Source organism: Acromyrmex echinatior, chromosome 3 (genome assembly GCF_024713525.1).
Source record: "Acromyrmex echinatior isolate Ae372 chromosome 3, ASM2471352v2, whole genome shotgun sequence".
Lineage (NCBI taxonomy): Eukaryota > Metazoa > Arthropoda > Insecta > Hymenoptera > Formicidae > Acromyrmex > Acromyrmex echinatior.
This window is the reverse complement of record NC_141854.1, coordinates 5,009,278-5,028,284: the sequence shown is the minus strand read 5'-3', so window position 1 is coordinate 5,028,284 and position 19,007 is coordinate 5,009,278. Positions and strand designations below refer to the sequence as shown.

At 31.1% G+C, this 19,007-nt stretch overlaps 2 protein-coding genes across 4 annotated transcripts; one reads left to right on the top strand and one right to left on the bottom strand.

Annotated features, from left to right (window-relative positions):
- Positions 1-186: 186 nt before the first annotated feature.
- On the top strand, positions 187-11,251 carry LOC105143009 (glucocorticoid-induced transcript 1 protein). Of its 3 annotated transcripts, none has more exons than XM_011050978.2 (9): positions 195-1,050; positions 2,181-2,338; positions 2,474-2,574; positions 2,666-2,808; positions 2,890-3,056; positions 3,460-3,589; positions 4,005-4,085; positions 5,420-5,555; positions 5,631-11,251. In XM_011050978.2, the coding sequence occupies exons 1-9, from the start codon at positions 813-815 to the stop codon at positions 5,812-5,814; spliced, it is 1,338 nt and encodes a 445-aa protein (XP_011049280.1). In that variant the 5' UTR covers positions 195-812; the 3' UTR covers positions 5,815-11,251. The 3 variants fall into 3 exon arrangements, with proteins under 3 accessions (XP_011049281.1, XP_011049280.1, XP_087259984.1); XM_087403858.1 differs by lacking the exon at positions 195-1,050 and adding an exon at positions 1,673-1,697; XM_011050979.2 differs by lacking the exon at positions 4,005-4,085 and having other exon boundaries at positions 187-1,050.
- Positions 11,252-11,695: 444 nt separating this feature from the next.
- On the bottom strand, positions 11,696-18,344 carry LOC105143008 (sorting nexin-29). The gene is made up of 12 exons (XM_011050977.2): positions 18,022-18,344; positions 16,519-16,763; positions 15,724-16,025; positions 15,515-15,637; positions 14,900-15,152; positions 14,685-14,814; positions 14,265-14,506; positions 13,062-13,277; positions 12,835-12,991; positions 12,619-12,759; positions 12,391-12,530; positions 11,696-12,025 (listed from the first exon to the last, which is right to left on the bottom strand). Exons 1-12 carry the CDS (start codon positions 18,022-18,024, stop codon positions 11,941-11,943), a joined length of 2,037 nt encoding a protein of 678 aa, XP_011049279.1. The 5' UTR covers positions 18,025-18,344; the 3' UTR covers positions 11,696-11,940.
- Positions 18,345-19,007: the final 663 nt, after the last annotated feature.

Sequence of the window (19,007 nt, the reverse complement as noted above, 5' to 3'; positions counted from 1 at the left end):
CGGTAAATTATGTAGAAATTTCACTGCAAGTAATCCAAATCAAATAAAATTAATGAGAATTTGACCGAATAGCTGTCGTGCCGTCACGCTATGTCATCTTTAAACAGACTGCTCTGGACTGCTCCGAGCGACTATCACGCGGTCGCAAAGTAGTAAGTATACCCGACTAGCGAGTAGCGCGTAGGAGTTCACGTCCCTGAGTGCGCGAGAGAGACGGGCCGTCGGCGTGAGAGGGAGCGAGACACCGATAGGACGCTAGCTACTACACTCGCCACGGTGCTGGCTGCTACGGTGGTAGTGAATGGAACGCGGTGTGCCGCACGTCCTCGCGTAGTACAACGCTCCGAACGCTCCGCGGGTGCCGCGCCACCAATGGCTAGCGAGTACGGGCGGTCACGTGACGCGCGTGCCGAGCCAGCAGCAGAACATTGCAAATGACAAGACGCGTAGGGCATTGTCGTCGCGCCGCCGCTGCCGCCGTCGCCGTCGTCGTCGTCGTCGCCGTCAACCTATCGCTTGGGAATACCTCCGGCCGTCGCGCAGAAAATCATCCCCTTGGTGGTAGCGCTTAGCGCAGGTGCCTCCACGTCGGGACGCCAGGCGTCCCTGAAGCAGTCCGTAGTCGTAGTCGGTTGCGCGCGCGACTCGTCAGGAGCTCCCGCGCCCTGAGAGAAAGAGCGGCCGCCAGCCAAGGAGGAAGCCGCCAGGTGCGCGTCAGGTTCGGTCCGCGCGTGCGGATCCGCGATTCGCCGTCGCCGTCGCCGTCGCCGTCGTCGTCGACACCGCTGTCGTTACGTGAAAGTGAAGAGAAGATGTCGAGCTCGCAGCGTATGCGAAAATCCTCGCCATGCTCGAAGCAGGGCCCGATGCGCGCCACCCTGCCCGTGAGCTCGCTGATGAGACAGGGCCGGCAGAGCAGCAGCCTCCGCAAGAGCAACAGCAACAGTCCCACCGTCTCGCCGACGAACGCGGCCGTCTGGCGGGCGCGCATCTCGCCGGAGACGTCGTCTTCCTCGGGACAGCGGAGCCCCGGATCCCTGTCCTACAAAGGTACGATCATCCCCTCCCCCTCTCCCTCTCGCTCCTCCCCCTCCCCTCCTTCCGTGAACTTGTTCTTTGTACTCGTGGAGTTTTGCTCGAGGAACACGTATTCACATGCGTGACCCCTTGATCATCGGAGTGCCGGAGTCATTATCACGGACGAGTATTTGTCCTAGTGATGATGACTTCGGAACTCCAAGGGATTACCGGTACTGTTACTTGATCTTCGAAAAACATGTAATCCCTGGAGATTCTGGTCCAGTTGAGAAGTATATAAATCCTGGAGTGCTCTGTGCAAACTTAATATTTGTTAAACAAGCATTTTTTTCATAAGCCATTTCTTGCATTACCATTGTCCAAGATATGTAAGTTGGAGAGTTATGTTTACTGGGAGATGTGTCTGATTGAAATATTTCTCAATTCTTAAATTGTTTATACTTTGACAAGATTCTCTTTTTTTCATTATTTGTGATATAGAATAAAAAAACATATAAGAATGATTCGTAAGCTATGTTTATCATCGTCTTTGACTCAGTAGCAAAAGTTTTCTATTTATTTATTATTGTTGAACCAAATTTACAGAATGATGGAAATTTTTTTTTTTTTTTTATAGAATTGAACTATTATTTTCCACATTTGTTTATAAATGTTGTCTGGTAAGTATTTGATTTTTGTTTTTGTTAATATGTATTTAGTATGTTATAACATTATGTTTATAACTTTATTTATTGTGTTTTGTGGTTACTCACAATTATACACACTTCAATTGTTTTGAAGAATAAGAATTTTTATTTTTGAGGAGCCTATAAGTAATTTACTCTTTCCTGTATTGCTACATATGCATCACAACTACAGTAACCGAAGATACATTTTTAGTTCGGTTACACTATTATTTTCATATTTATTTTTCTTATTATTTTATTTAACAAATACACTTTTTAGTTTATTCCAGCAACCGAAATAATATACTTATAGTTCGGTCTGGTGCATGTGTATATATCTTGTACCTTAATCTTACAGTTTACTAATTTCAGACTGGACTTCTTTATGTCATTGCCTTCTTAGTTCTGTTTTTACTTCTATATTTTTTAATAAATATATATATATATATAATATTATTAGATTATTATATTTTGCAGCCAAATCAAAAACATTGAGCGGTCGTTGTAGCGATAGCTTAAGTGGAAGTCAGAGCATTCGACGGACAGCATCTCTAGATACTATCTATTTGAAAGGGCAATGGCCACGTGACTCTTATTACATGCATTCCAGTCTTCTGGTAGATAAATCCACTCAGGTAAATAAATTTTGTTTCTTATTCTAATTCCTAAGAACTATATATAAAAACTTAAGTGATGTTATGTTTGTGTCACATAAAACTTATTTAACATTTATTTCATTTAATTTACAATGTCTTTTACTTTTATCATAGACGGAAGAATGTTCCAATGAACCAAGAAAAATGCATACTCGTCATCCCACGGAACAAACTGTCACTGATGAAAAATTGGAGAAGAATTACTTCAGGCATCGGTATGTGTTTATATTGTTGATTATGTCTTTTTTTTATTTTGTATGTTTATTGAAAAATCTACACGCTGTTCCTTATATATTTTTTTCGCAGATTACAACGTACAAATAAAGAAGGTACTAGCAGTAGAGAGCGAACAGCGGCATTCGGGCTAATAATGCCAGGTGGCCCACCACCCGCACTTCCTGGAGATCATTCAGTACTTTTGCCCAGTATTGCTTCACAAACATCCATGCGTGAGTAATTTTCCAAAAGCTCTTTGCTCTATTTACAAGATCAATTAAACAGTACACATTTAATATATGTTATCTTTGTAGACAATCAATTTAGCTTGAGTACAAAAGCAAGTCCCATGAATATCCCAGTAAAACCAATAAGGCCTCCAATGCGTTCATCTATCGAAGGACTGAATCAGGAAATAGAAGGACTTGTGCTCAAAAATACAGCCAATAACAGTGATGCAGACCATCCAGTAGAAGACAAGGTAATGTACAAAATTACCAGTTATTAGTATAATAAATAGAATTTGATTTTTTTAAAGTAGAATAAGAATTTTAATTTGCCATTTATCAATGTGTTCTTTGAAAAAAGATAGAAATCTTGTTTTGAAGAAATGCACTTAAAATTGTGTTTCATCTTGAAGATTATTTTTGCGATGAGTATTTATATCTATATGTGATGTTTTTTTATCTTGAATACTTATATTATTACTTTTAAATATTGAAAATGAACATTTATATCATTAATTACTACAAAAAATATCTTGTAAGATGATACAAAAGTTTCAAATTTACATTTTTCGCAAAACAGAAATTTTTAATTATTTTTTTTTAGCCTTTGTTTTATATGAGATTTCGATGATAAATATGAAATTTTTTTTTCTTTAGTATGCACGATATCGCGAACAAATCACACCCGAAGGACATCGCGCCCCTCTAGCAGACTTATTGCGGGCTACTCGGAGTGTCAACACACAAACACCGGCTACTGACCTTCCCTCCAGTTCTTATTCTTCAGGTAAATTATGCGATGATGTCTTTGTTGATTGATTTCCAGGTATACATGATGGTTGTACATAATTACAATGATTGTTACAAATATGCAACAGATTTGCAACTAATATAATGAGCTCTTTAAAAAATAGCTGGGTAATGATAAAAAAATCAAATTATTTTAACATTATATTTACTCTATACATAGAGTGAATCTCTTAAGTGGAAAAGTAATAAAACTACGTAAAAAAAGAAGTGAAACATATCAAATCAAATTTCTCTACAAGAAAATTGATTTTTAAGAAAGTATAAAATTATATCGTATTAAAAAATTTTATCGATAATCAAACAATTATAGTTTTTACATACATATATTCTTTCTGGTTAAATGCAACAATATAAATAACACACTAACTAAAGGTGTGTGCCTGTTGAGACAGGCCCTCCATCTAGGAATTCTGAGTCTCCGCTGATTCCTGGTGTTATGGATGCATCCCGTCCGCCTAGCGATCTCTTACAAGGTTGGAGCATTTGCGGAAAAATTTGATTTTTCGTTTTCACAGATCTCATTTAACAAATTTGTTTGCCTTTAATCTCTTTGATATCATTGATATTGTACTTTGAATTTTATATATATTTATACGTATATAAATATATATACATATATATATATATATATATATATATATATATATATGTATGTATGTATGTATACACACATTTTATATTATATGTGCGTATATGTATGTATAAATGAATACAATTATATTTTTGCTAAAATCCATTAAGGTATCCATTTTATATGCATATTATCAATTTCTAAAAGACTGCTATCAAGATATATATTATATATATATATATATATATGTGTGTGTATATATACAATTTAAATTTTGTAAAATTCTCTTAATCTTATAAAAGAACATTGTACTTTGTTTACAGACAAATTTGTAGTCATGATTTTTATAATCATATTATTTCAATTATCATATTATTATGATCGTTTTCATGCAAGATCTTACCAATTTTTTTTCACCATCAATAACATGCATATCATTATATGATATATACACCCTATTATATAATAATAATAATACCAATAGGTAAAACAAGATTAAAGTTATGTACATATATCTGAATTAGTTGCATGATTTGCTATTTTTATGAATGTTTTATACACTCATTTATTCTTTGACTGCGTTTCACTTGACGCTCGCAACGCTCTGAGAATTATTTATTATTCTTGTTGTTTATCAAATAAATTAAACAAATAGTTCTTAAGTTCTTAAGCGATGTAAATGTCAAGTGGAACATCGTTTATTTAGTAGATATTCCTTTTGTAAATATTACTGTCAACATATTAAAACGTATATACTGTGATGTATATGCGCGCACGCACACGCATACACACACACACACACACACACACACACACATTAAAATTTAAACAAAAACATTACAAGTGCACGATAATTGCAATTTTAATTCAATATATTTCAGAATAGATAATAATGTTTGTTTTATTTTTTTTTTAGCATCATGAGAAAGCAAAAATATTAATGTTTAATATTATATGTATACATGTATTTTTTTCTATAATATGTTTAATATTATTAAGTTTAGCATGTGAAGAGATAATTTGTGTTTGTACATTTGTCTGTTTATTACAAATGAACGTGCAAAGATGACCTTTTTTGCATCTATACCTACTTTATATATATGAGCAAGTAATTATTACTAAGATAGTGAGTGGCATGAATTTTTGTTACATATTTCAATAAAAAAAAAACAACACAACTTCACAAGTCAAGTTTTCTACGGTGACATGATTTCAATGTTCTTCTTTGATTTTTAGGTGGAAGCCGTGGTTCAACACCTGAACAAGATAGAGAAGGACGTCTCGGCACTTCTCCTCACATTAACAGGTTCCTTGCGAGGGAACCGCCCGATGGCTGTGAGAAAGTCAACCTCAAATTTGTGGAAGATGCGAGGTAACAACAAAGATCATTCTTCTACAATATTATTTTTTACGCTTTAAATAACGATTTTTTTCATGTTTTGTATAGGCGGCCGATGATAGATTTGAGCAAACTAGACTATTGCCCAAAGCCGTGCGTTCCAGCATTCCAGTTGAAACCCAGCTTGGGATCAGCGTTCCTGCCATTGCAACAGCCGGCCAGTCCGACAATGGTCGCCAGTGCATCACCCTCCGCGCATACAACACCGACCACACCTCCTCCAAATCCATAGTCCCACTCTTTACCTTGCGGTGTTACACTTATAAGCTCGATTAGTATATATACATATATATATATATATTTTTTTTTAACGATCTTGTGGGTAGAAAGTGATTTACTTCGAGATAAAAGCATATAACGACAAAGAAAAGTTACCGAACAAAAGAAAAAAAACAGCCTGTTCCCAGTGCGCCCCGTGCGAATATCGTGCGGGTTTGTGAATTGTGTAATTAAAAGGAAGTTGCAATTGCATCGATAAAAAAAGAAGTATTGGAAGACATTTGAGCTCCGTTCTAATGATTGAAACAATAATAAATACGAGGAACAATAATTTGTGATAACTAAAAGAAAAAAAAACAAAAAGAAAAGAAACGACAAAAAGTTTAGAAATGAACATTGTGTTCTACAGGGAAAAAAAGACTAATGAAATTGTGTATTCTAAATTTAGTGCTAAAATGTGCTAAACGACTTTAGTTTTGTATAACACGACTAAATATTCAAGATGAGAAAAGTATTAAATTTCATTGTTGGAATAAACAAAATTCTACGGATACAAAGAAGAGAGCCATGTCCACAATATATATATGCATATGCACGCATATGTATATATACATTGCTGATTGTCTCTCATGTTTATTAGATCTTCATTGCTTGAAGTAACTCAATTACATAGTGACAGAGATGAATCACTTGTTAGAATTTTGTATCATTTTGTATTATTACTTTTTTGTATGCTAAAAATATTCTCAAACTATTATTGTACAAGGAGCTAAAAAATAATGTATCCCTCTGTGTGTATGTATGTGTGCGCGCGCGTGTTTCTTTATTTTACAGAAGTGGTTTTATGAGAATGATTGTTTTCAACGAGCAATCGATTGTCGTGAAAATTTATTTGGAGCTACATATAAATACGTTTATGAATCTATTTTTGACAAATAGAATTAAGCAAATTGCACATTTTAAAACATTATTGAAATTGAATTTAATATTTTAGAGTATTTCATACTTATTTGGAATTGATGTTTTATTCTCTTCTCTTCTATTCTATCTTGCGACAATACCATATGATTACAATGTTTTTATTTATCATATAATATTTTATATTATATTGCAATCTGAATATGTACAACCAACACAAGTGACATGTCGATGAATGTATGATAGAACGAGACATAAGAATGAACATGTATCGAGATAGAAACGATGAGTGATAATACTAAACATTGATTCACGACATGTGCTTTCGCTATGATATCAGATGAGTAAAAACGGTTCCCTAATCTGGCGCGGAAGATAAGTGTGCCTGTTTTGTATAGACGTGGATGATTATCCTAAAAACATATAACCTACGTCGTATACAAGTATGCGTGTGTTGTAATATCGAAATCCTGATTAAGCCATTCACACGAATAACTTTAGAATGGAATCGATACAGTTTCAGCACGTAAATATTTGCTCAAACGCAGTTCGACTATCAATTTTTATGTTATATTAAATAATTAGCGATTCAGGTAAAAAAAAAGGAAACTTGTTTCAATTGTCTCGAAGACACTTATCGCATTGTTAATAGAAATTTAAAAAAAATAATAAAGATTGTTACACAAAATACAAATACAAGAGAAAAAGAAGTTAAAAGTTATTCGTGGGATGGGTTAAATTATTATTTAGTATACGCAGACATAGCCACTCAAGAAGTTCAAATTTATTTTTTGCTTTCTAATACGAAACATTTTTGCAAACGGTTTTTATAGTTACTGTCTGTGAAAAATAAGAATCTTGATAGAATGTAAAGTCAAGAGCAGAAGGAACGGTTTTTTAAATACGATAGTAATATACTTTCTAATGTAATGTATATCTAGCTACAACAGTGAAGAAAAAGAATGTTAACACATAAGTACCTGGCACACTGGTCTATGCTCTCTCTTATCCAGCTCACTAGGAAGTTCATGCCTTAGAATGCGTGGTAAGGTGTGCTACATAGACAGGAAGGTTAATCAGAGAGTCAGGATATACACAAAAAAATGCACTGGCTAGTTAAAGTGTATACAATACAAAGATACTGTAGTATTTACTAGTTTAAGAGAATTTCATTTGTATTTATTTTGCTACAGATCTAACGACACCTCTATCATTAACTTTGTCGTATATGTATATCTGAGTGTGAAGCAGCTTTTAAGGGGAAAAAAAGTATGAAGTACGTATATATTCATACATACTTCAATCTGTGCTTTGCACTTCAAATGGAGAATAATTCCAACGTAACACGACGACAATGTATAATTAATGAATAAAATGAAAGAACAGGTTTTCGTACATTTAATAATGAGCAATAGATGAAAAAAAGTGATTTCAGCGAATGCTAGCCTCGTTATTTTCACCGCACTCTTTCAAAAGGCTCCACTCTTTAACCTTCGTGTACTTGCATAATGTGTTATCATTATTGTTAGCTTTTGTTTGTCAATTCTGTAAGCAGAGTAACGCGTATGAAGACTGCTGGAACTAAGAATATTACCTGTTATTTGGATATACCTAAAAAAAAGAATCTAAAGTTAAATAATTAGGCTCAAATCATACCGATTACCTATGAACGAATATAAATATATTCTCTTGTAATTTATTAAATAATCTACGCGCGCGCGCGTCACTATTGTTCGGTACATTCTCTCTACATATCTAAATCTGAGCAGGCTTCAGAAACGGCAAAACGATTATGTCAATTAAAAATTTATTTAACCCTAGGACAGTATAGATGTATCGTTGCAGTATCTTGCACAAAAACGAAAATGATTGTTGATCGTATATTGTAATTTGTAAGATGCTCAGAATTATACAAACTTTTCACTACATAAAAACATGTATGTTATATAAAATATCTTAAAAAAAAATTTTATATACCTACTGAAATTAAATGCAACTTTTATTCACTGTTTTATAATAAATATATAAAACATTATTTATTGTTTTTTTATTCTTTAAGAGATTACTGTCGACCTACTTTCTAGATTTCAGTACTGCTCACGTGAATATAATGTAGATTATAAAATATTTCGATGTACCGAGTAATGTATTTATGCTATTTGAATGATGCACATATATTTGCTTTGAAAGTAATCAAAGTTTGACATGTTTAATTCAATTGAAAATAACAAAGTTGTATGAATAAGCATTTATTTATTTCATTCTTTAACATAATATTTACGTTATATCGATATAGTTTACGAATATAAAATATTGAATACAAAACGATTGTTAACCAATTGATATTTACAAAATTGCAAATTTTATAATTTACCATACAATAATTTGTATAAATTTACCGACTTGGTCTTATAAATATAAATATACTTGAATTTCTAAAATAACAAACATAATTGTTTGTCTTATAATTAATTGTGATATTCTCAATATTCCAGAAGAGTATCTTACAATGCTATATTATATTATTGCTTTTTCTATCTTGTAGACGGTGTTGAAATTTGTTTAGTTTCTAACTGGTCCTAGGGCTAAATCAAAATTAGTCAGAGAAGAGAAATAGAGTACGTAAATAAGTTAAAAACGCTTCTTGTACTAACCATTTCTGATAAAAAACATAGTGATGCATATTTTCACAAAATTAAAGTTTATTGATGAAACACAACAGCATGTTCATCAATGCGTGCGTGCGTGCGTGCGTGCGTGCGTGCGTGCGTGCGTGCGTGTATGTATGTGTGTGTGTGTGTGTATGTGTGTGTATGTATATACATAGGATGATCCAGACCAGCCGGAGGAATCGACATGTATGTATTGTTTATGAAAAACTGAATTGAAAAGTTCTCTGTCATTTTGCAATGATCGCAACGAGATATTAATTTCTAAAAATTGCCGAATAAGTGGGTAAAATCGATATACAAGACGACATTAACATAATTCGAAGTTCTTTACGAAATATTTCAAAGGTATTTCTTAAACAACTCTTAAAGATATTTTAAAGTTGTCTTATGCGTCGATTTTAGATATTCTGTTTATTAGGTAATTAGAAAAAAATTGCAAAAATTATAAATGTACTAGTAGAGGACTTTTCGATTTAATTTTTTATAAACAATACGCACATGCCGGCTTCTCTGGCTGATTTGAATTATCTTGTATATTATATACATATATATATATATATATATATATATATATATATATATATAATATATATATATACACACACATATATGTATATTAATGTGTACATATATAACATTAATTTCGTGCTCATATTTTTGCAATAATTAGTTGTTACTTAGTAATTCGTTAATTTTTCTTGAATAAAAATGTTTAGGATCGATATATATATATTTTCGAAGTACGGAAATTGATATTAAATAATAATTTTGCTTCGTACATTCATTAACAAAATTTATTTCAATTTTTAACAAAAGAAAAACATATATATATATATATATATATATATATATATATATATATATATCATTCTGAAACAATTGTATATTCTTGTTCGTTATTAAACGATTTATTGGCTTTATCTCATAAATAAATTTCAATATTACGATACTATTTCATCCGATATAATATAGTTTGTTAAATATCTGTTTTCGCAGTTTTAATAATATTTCAATATATTCATCAATTATCACAAATGTGTATTCAGGATTTGTATAAAAATATATAAAACAAAGTTAGCATTGAGAATATTAGATAAAATTTTGTGCTTTTTAATATCTACATTAAATACCTTGTATATCTATATTAAATACCCTGTATGATTTATGAAAAATTAAAAATTTTAATTGTCATTTTGCATAGCTATTTAAGAAAATGACATGATTTAATAATGATGTTTATGAATATAATTATTACAATACTGCGATTGTGATGTAATGTAATTTAAACTCATGATATTTCGTTTGGCCATTGATATAAACACATCGACTATTGCGTGATGGCTTCATGAAATGATATAATTATTAATGATCTTTATTCGTCGATTATAGGAAAAAAGAAAAAAAACCGTTAATAATAACAAGTATATTTGTAACTCTAAGCGTACCATGCTATTAAGGAAGAAAGAACTTCTCTCAATATGGAAAGGTGAGCACAGCCAAAGTGTTGCCTAGTACAAATATATTGTAAAAAATGGATTGTTGTTTAAATGAGCCGAAAGTGCTACTTGCGTTTTGCGCAGATTTATTTCGAGATATACTTATTTTTTTTTTAATATCCTTGATCTCATGAGTCCTCTTATTATCTTACCTCTCCATAGTGAGAATATCTTATCTAAGTTATTAAAATTCATGTTTTTATATGCGCGATTAGTTGTACTCTGATTTATCGGCATAATATTATATGTACTTATTCCAATAACAATATGCACCTTTATTTTTGTCATAAAGGATAAATGAAAAAATGTACCTTTTTATATTACTATTAAGACGCCTTACATAAATAAACTTTTTAGAAAACGATATCTTGTTATTTGATACACATTATACAATACTTTTTTTATCATAGATAACAATTTATTTAATACGTTTCAATTATATGAATAAGAGAATTCATATTACTTATTAGTTATTTCCTTTATTCTTAAAAAAAAGTTATGATATATATCTGAATAAATTTATATTTCATTCAACAATTGTATATATATATGTATATGTATTTTTAATGCTTATATATATATATATATATATTTGAGCAAACATTAATTTGTTTTATTACTATTTTTTATAGCATGTAATTATATTTAATTATTGGGGTTCATAGATCATATAAAACTACTAATATTGCGTTGAATTTAATAAAAATAATGTAATTTATTATCTTTAAACTTTCTTCTGTAATCAAATTCATAGGATTTCAGATTGGGATAATTTTTTTTTGTAATAAAACATTAAAAAAAATAAATCTTATTTGCATAGAAAAGACCAGCTTTTAATCATTTTTTTGCTACATATTAATCTCATACACATGCTGAGCATCATATATTGTCACATGTGCATAGATATATTCTTATTTACATAAATACATGCAACAATATTTATTTGCTTCATCATCAACAGTGTATATTGTATATAACAAGATACTTGTCTGACGCAGTTAAATTAAGATTTCTTTCTCACTATGTACAAATTGGCTATAAAAATTGTCATGATTATAAACCCATATATTGAGGGGAGGAAGAAAAAGTATTTCTTGCAGAATTATTTTTCCTCGATTCCTCAGCATTAGGAATATCACTGAAAATAGAAACTGATGATAATATTTTGGCAAAAATATAAAAATATACTAAAAAAAAAGATCTTTTTTTAAGAATGGAATTTTTTGATAATCTGAATCAGTGATCCATCTTTGCACTAAAAGTGATAAATTCCGATATATATCATTTTTCAAATAAATGCGAAAATCATATACTTAATTGTACTTAGCGTTAAATATAAATAGTTATACTTAGCGCTAAATTCAGTGGATATACCATCTATAATTATATTTATAAGAAATTTTTTGAAATTTATAGCAGTGTTGTCCAACAAGTTGAATTATTCGTGCCTTATTGGACAGCACTGATTTATTGAAAATGATGCTTGTAGATTAAATAAATTACCCAAAGAAAGGCATCAGAGACACGAGCGTCTGCCTGTTTGGCCTACACGCAAATACAGGTGAACACTGTGCTATACGTCCAACGACACGCCGTAACCATTGCTGTAGCTTTTGCCGTCGTTCTTCCACAAATTTCGCATCCTAAGTCATTAATAATCACTTGTTACATCTAAATATTTTTGCTATTACTTATATTACGAATTTATGTTTCAATACATTTACAACTTACCTTATTTCCTATCGTTTTTTTTGGTGGAAATTCGAAAGTTGTAACAATAGTATCATGTTTCTTTAATTCTCTATAAAGCGCATAAAATTGAGCATATCGCCGATAAATGTTCCATTCTATGTCTCTTATGCGTACGTAAATCTATGTTAACAAAATAAATATGCAAATTATGGGAATCACTTTAGTGAAAAGATTTTAGAATACAAAAGACGATACTTGATAAACATGATGGATGTCAGATGATTGTCCTGTAAGAAACGCCGATGGAATCCATATGTGAATAAGACATGGTGGCTCTGCAGGTAAATCGTCCTCGTTTAACGGTCCTCGGAGACATTCCAATTCTGTTTGCAGCATTTTTACTAATCTATCTCTATATAAAATTTGAACAGTATAGAAAAATATTACAAGATTATTTGCGCGACTTTGTATTAATACAATACCTGTTTGTCAATTGCATTGTCAATCTAGCATTAAATTCCATTAACTCGGCATGCATATCTGCAACTTGTATTAACTTTTCTTCATATTGTCGCGCCTCATTGTGATAGTCCAACGATGGATCTTCCTCGGATACTGTTGTGGAATTGGAATCTCGTCTTAACATCTGAACAGCAGTGACATACTTACGCAGTTGCTGTCGTAAGAGTTCATTCTCTCTATATAATTAAAAGTAAATCAAATCAATATAAATTATATTATTAGGATTGCATTTGAGGAGCGTATTGTTATCGGTATTCCATCATTTTATCATTTCATGTGAACGATAAAGATAAAATAACACAATAATACTGATAGCACATTCCCCGAACGTAGCTTAAATGTATCAATAATTACTATTAAATATAAATAAATTATATTATGTATCAATATCTATTTACAAATAGAATAAATCACTTGGTTTTAATTATATCTTTCTTTTTTTGTTCGATAATTCAGTTTAAATAACTCTACAAATTAGAATATATTTTTATTAATCGCTGTGTCTCTTTTTAAGAACAAAAACAATATCAACTTTATTATGAAAGTAATTAAGATAATTAAATACACAATTCAATCTGTATATATGTGTAACACAGAGTGTCTAATATTAAGTGAAAGGCCGTTTATGGGTAAGAGTGGACTAAAGTGAGTTGAAAAATCCTCTACCATTTTGCAATTTTCGCAATTAGTTAAGTAGTAATCATTAAAAATCGCCGAATAAGCGTGTATCCACTCGGCCAAATACAAGCATATGATTTGAGAGGTTGTACACAATCAAAGGAATAGAGAACAGGGAACAGAAAATAAGAATTTCAATCTATCAGAAGTTGTGTATTCCATGACAAATGGATAGTAAATAGATAGGTTGAAATTCTTATTCTATGTTCTCTGTTTCCTATTCTTTTGATTGTGCGCAACCCTTTAATGATATTAGTTAATTAATTATAAAAATTATAAAATGATAGAGGACTTTTCGACTCACAAACAGTTTAGTCCGCTCTACTTGTCTATAAACAATTTTCCATTTAATATTAGATGCCCTACATACATATACATATATGCATAATGGATGCGGTCCACTTGGCGTTACAAATGCTTTGAAGCATTTATAGCATCAAGCCTATAATAATTAATAAATTAATCATGTAAACAATCATAATTACCTGTTCAATGTTTGTAATTGTAATTCATGCCTTTCTAAATAATGTTGATGTTGCCTCTGGAAACGAGCTAATTGCAATCTGCTTGTTATAGCATCTTCCCTAGCTTGTTCCAGCACTTCCGTCATAGCTAAAAGCCTTACACGTAATGTATCTATATCTAAATTTTCTGGATCTATATGAAAATCTAAACCAACTAATGGTTCTGTTGCTTCTAATGCAGGTTCTGTTACTTCTGATGAATCCTAAATAAAAATAAAATTAAAAAATATGTCTTACATGTTTTGTATCAACTATCTTGCTCTTAATATAAATTTCTATTATAAATATTTACATATGTTCACAAATCTGCTTTAATTGTTAAACATTCATAATAATTAAAAAATTAACTCTCGTTAAAAAATAAATAAAATGTAAACTTACATCTAAGTAATTTGGCAGACTAATTAACATATCATCTAATGTTTGATCAAGTGATGAAACAGGTACAAGGCCGCCCAAATTTCCAGTATCTATTACAGGAGTTAATATTTTCTCCTCTTCAAAAGATTCACTGTAGACATTAAAAGATTTTTATGAAAAAATCTTTTTTTGTATCTATTATTATATTATAAATAGTTATTGTGAAAGATATTCACCATTGTTCCCAGTCCGGAAGTTTTGTATTGATCGCTGTGCTGTCATTAGAATCCATTTGAGGTTGGCAATCTGATAAATATGAGGAAGTAGAATCTTTTGTTGGCGTTATCGTAGGAGAACTAGGGCATGTTGGTGGTGCGCTAATAGAAGTTGCAATTTCCCTGCGTTCTTCTTCCTCATGATCATCATCAAAAGAAATTATACGAGTTTGCACTTTTTTTTTTCGCTTTTCTTGTTCAGACGGAAGCGATTCTGTTGAATAGTTAGCATAATACTTAATAACTCAATACTAACAATTACGCTACAATAGCTTCAAAATTTTTTCTTTTAGATATTGATGTAAAAAGTTAATTTTTTTCACTTTATTAATTTGTTTTAAATAAATAATTACAAATTTAAATTTTTTAAACAAAATTTTAATATTAAGAAATTCAAAAAATAAAAAGTTACAAAATAAGTAGTAACTGTTATTAATAAAAATTAGAAAAGTTATGTAAAATTACAATAAACATTATAAATAAATTTTACAACTTCATGAGTTATGAATTATGTAATTTTTAATAGATGTGAGAAATATATTCTATCCTAATTTAGTATCTATATTTAATATATACCTGGTATTACTGTAGAAATAATTGGTTCTGATTGCGCGTATCTATTTCTGTCTATTCCTCTTCCATTTAGATCATCAAGTTCCTCATTGTCTGTTCTTATCGCAAATAAAATGGTACCAAGACCTAATAAATATACATGTGCATAATAAGATTAATTAATTAATACTTTTCGATAAGAATACGATAAAGTACTATTTAAGAAAAAATACCTGCTGCTACATTAGGTAACACAGAACTTTTTTCTTGATCAAGTAAAAAGGCCCATTCTTCATAAAAAGGTGACAATGTGTTAGGATTTATAATGGCATGTAAGTGTCGTTCTAGAGATCTTTCGTTCAAGACAGCTCTCAGCCATGCTCTCCCTCGACCATAATCCGTATGAACTTTTCTCAACATACTAAAACGTTCCTGCTCGTGCCAAGTAAGTTGATCCTTTATGCATGGCCAGAATGCTATATCTGCTACATTGCCAGGTTTTGTATTACCACCAGAAACCAAATCAGATACATGTCTATAAAAAATATTTCTCAATAAGACAAGAAGAAGAGGAAACAAGACCATTTATGTTAAATACATTACTTTAAATACGAAGCGCCACTACGGTCTGAATGTTAAGATGTTGAACTATTATATATATTCATTTAAATGAATTAATTTCAGAAACGATAATTGCATGCCGATATGGTTTTCGCAAAAATATTTCAACGCAAAAAAAAAAAAATATTTCTGTTAATCCGACATAGGTGATATCACGATTTAAAATAATTATGATCGCTTGTGTTTTTTTTAAATTCATGCTATAAATTTATCAATAGGAAAAATTCCATTTATCATCTGATGAGTCATATGATAGATAAAGTCATAAAGCATGTCTGTTTTATATGCCCTTATATATGCTCATACAGGAAATGAGAAAAAAAGATATATATATATATATATATATATATATATATCTTTTTTTCTCTCATTTTATATAAAATGCATTACAATAGAATAAACAGTACCTGAATGCTGAATTAATTTTTTCTATATAATTTGTCTTTAACCCATGACTAAAAATCAGTTCAAATATATGGCAGAGCTTTGCAACACATGCTTCTGATTCTGTAGCTAATTCTGCACGTCCACCAAATCTGACATGGCATTCTTTTGCAGACACTAATACATCTTCTAATAATTTTTCCTTCTCAGTTGCATGATCTACTACATTATGTGTATTTGGCACTATCGCTGACATAATACGCAAAGCCTAGGACAAATAACATTTTAAGAAATACATCAAAATCAACAGTCTTGGAAAGAATCTTAATATTTCAATATTAATAATCTTAATATTTACAAGTTTGCTATATTTCTTAATTAATAATAGAAAATTGTATTATAAATAACATGAAACCTATATTAGAACTGTTATTTAAATAAATGAATATTATGTTCTATATATTTTTATATTATTTTCTATATATATTTTCTATATATATTAGATGTTAATGTATCAAATCAGATATTTAAATATTCAAATATAAATATTAGATATTTATGAAGCAATTGTAATTTTTATTAAAATTCTCTTTAAAATTTGTTCTAAATTGTAATGTAAGATGATATCACAATAACAAAAAGTTATTTCTCATTTAAATATAAATGTTATGTTATTTAAATATCATATATATTTTGTATTTAATAATTTTGTGTTCTAAATTTAAATATACACCTTTCTGTTTGATTTTAGTTTCTTAAATACCAAATATTACAAAAATAATATTTTAAAATATACTAAACAAAAATATTTACTTTTCCATAATGCAACTAAAAAAATTTTCATGTTTATCAATTCTGTTTTAAAAGAAAAATTACAGTTCATAAATATGTATGTACATACACATATAAGTAAACAAAGATTCAATTATACAGATAACAAAAAAAGGAAATAATAATTTAGAAAAATCATTTTAAAACAGAAAAAGAATCATATCATTTTATATATATATATATATATATATATATATGTATATATATATATATGTAAATATTACATTAAACATAATTACATCAAACTTATTTGCACAACAGTAATTTTTAAAATAAAAAAAAAATCGTGCAGTCTTGACTCAAAGAAATACATCGTCAGCGTTATTGCATTCATCATAAGTTATTAAAGCTTTCAGAAAATCCACATATATCCCTTAGCGATTTGACAATTGAATCTGTGTGTATACAACGTACTCATGCAAAACACTGAAAATCTGCCATAAGAAATTAATAATACAGCTTTAACTCCGTGTTGAATTACGACAAGGTATTCGGAACGAAATCACGTGATTTTCTTCAGATTTCTCTTGAATACCATCGAATATCTTGATATTTCAATACGTATCCGATTGTTACGATGATCGTTCCGAATCATTCCGAACATCGTGATTACGCACATCCAATCGGCTGACATCAGATATCAATGACACATGACATGCGAAGGGAAACAAAGGGAAACATACTGGCGAACATACCATTTAAGCGACGCAGTGAGGAAATCACACCGCTTCGATTTACTTTCACGAACAAGGATCGCCAACATTCATCAGAGATTCTGCGACCTAGCGAGTCGTATACGCGGAAAACCCGCGGCGAGTAGGAATTGACACGATGTCGGTGCGTCGTCGCCGTCGCGTCATGACATTTCACGCGTAAATGTTCACAGTCTGCTTAGAATACCTTACAATTATACGAGACGATCGCGAAAAGTCGCGTGAAGACACGATAACGCGTGAGCCGTAAGAGCGCCAGACGCAGATGACGGCAGTGATGAAGGCTAAACTGCCAACAGTGCCAAGCCAGTAAAAGCCAGAACCAGCAGCAGAAGTGCCAGAACTGGAGAAACCTGAGAGAGGTCAAGTCGACGTTTCTCGTGACACCATCCATGGTTGAAATTGATAGAACACTAGCGCCAATAAGTCAATTTTCGTTATCGGTACTACGTGGCTACATCCATTTTCTGACACTGGCCTAGTTTCCACCGAAGGCTCAAGCCGGATCAGAATGTAAGAATCAAGTAACTACAGTCGAGTATTCCCCTACAGTCTAACGACAGGGGAATGTTCGATTGTAGTTGGTTGTGTCCGGTTTAAATTTTCGGTGGAAATTAGGCCACTGTCAATGAAATTATAAGTGTCCGTGTTCATGATCAGGTTTTATATTTAAGATTTCCTTAAATTTATCTTTAGATATACGAATTATTTCATTAGCTGCTGAGCATCTAAAGATAAAAAACATAGTATAGAAAAGATTGTTTTTTGCCAATTAACTAAACTTAGTATGCGAAGGTTCCTAATATTGTCAAACGGAAATCTAATAAATAAGATGAATTTGAAATAAAGGATCCAAAATGGCGGATGCCATTTGGCCATTTTTTTGTCGCCAACTGCGTGAACGTGGCGGTTTTTTTGTCCCTTCTTTTTTTGTGTTTTATGTATTTTTTGTTTTTTTTTGTTTTTTT

What these genes read in the sequence shown, in the direction of transcription:
- LOC105143008 (XM_011050977.2), bottom strand. An exon ending in GTCTGCCAAATTACTTAGAT is followed by an intron (nt 14,507 to 14,684) that starts GTAAGTTTACAT and finishes ATTTTTATTTAG; the next exon opens with GATTCATCAGAAGTAACAGA. An exon ending in TCTCTGATGCCTTTCTTTGG is followed by an intron (nt 12,026 to 12,390) that starts GTAATTTATTTA and finishes TTCTATTTTCAG; the next exon opens with TGATATTCCTAATGCTGAGG.
- LOC105143009 (XM_011050978.2), top strand. Translation starts at nt 813, where the DNA reads ATGTCGAGCTCGCAGCGTATGCGAAAATCCTCGCCATGCTCGAAGCAG. An exon ending in AAGAATTACTTCAGGCATCG is followed by an intron (nt 2,575 to 2,665) that starts GTATGTGTTTAT and finishes TTTTTTTCGCAG; the next exon opens with ATTACAACGTACAAATAAAG. An exon ending in GCCTAGCGATCTCTTACAAG is followed by an intron (nt 4,086 to 5,419) that starts GTTGGAGCATTT and finishes TTTGATTTTTAG; the next exon opens with GTGGAAGCCGTGGTTCAACA.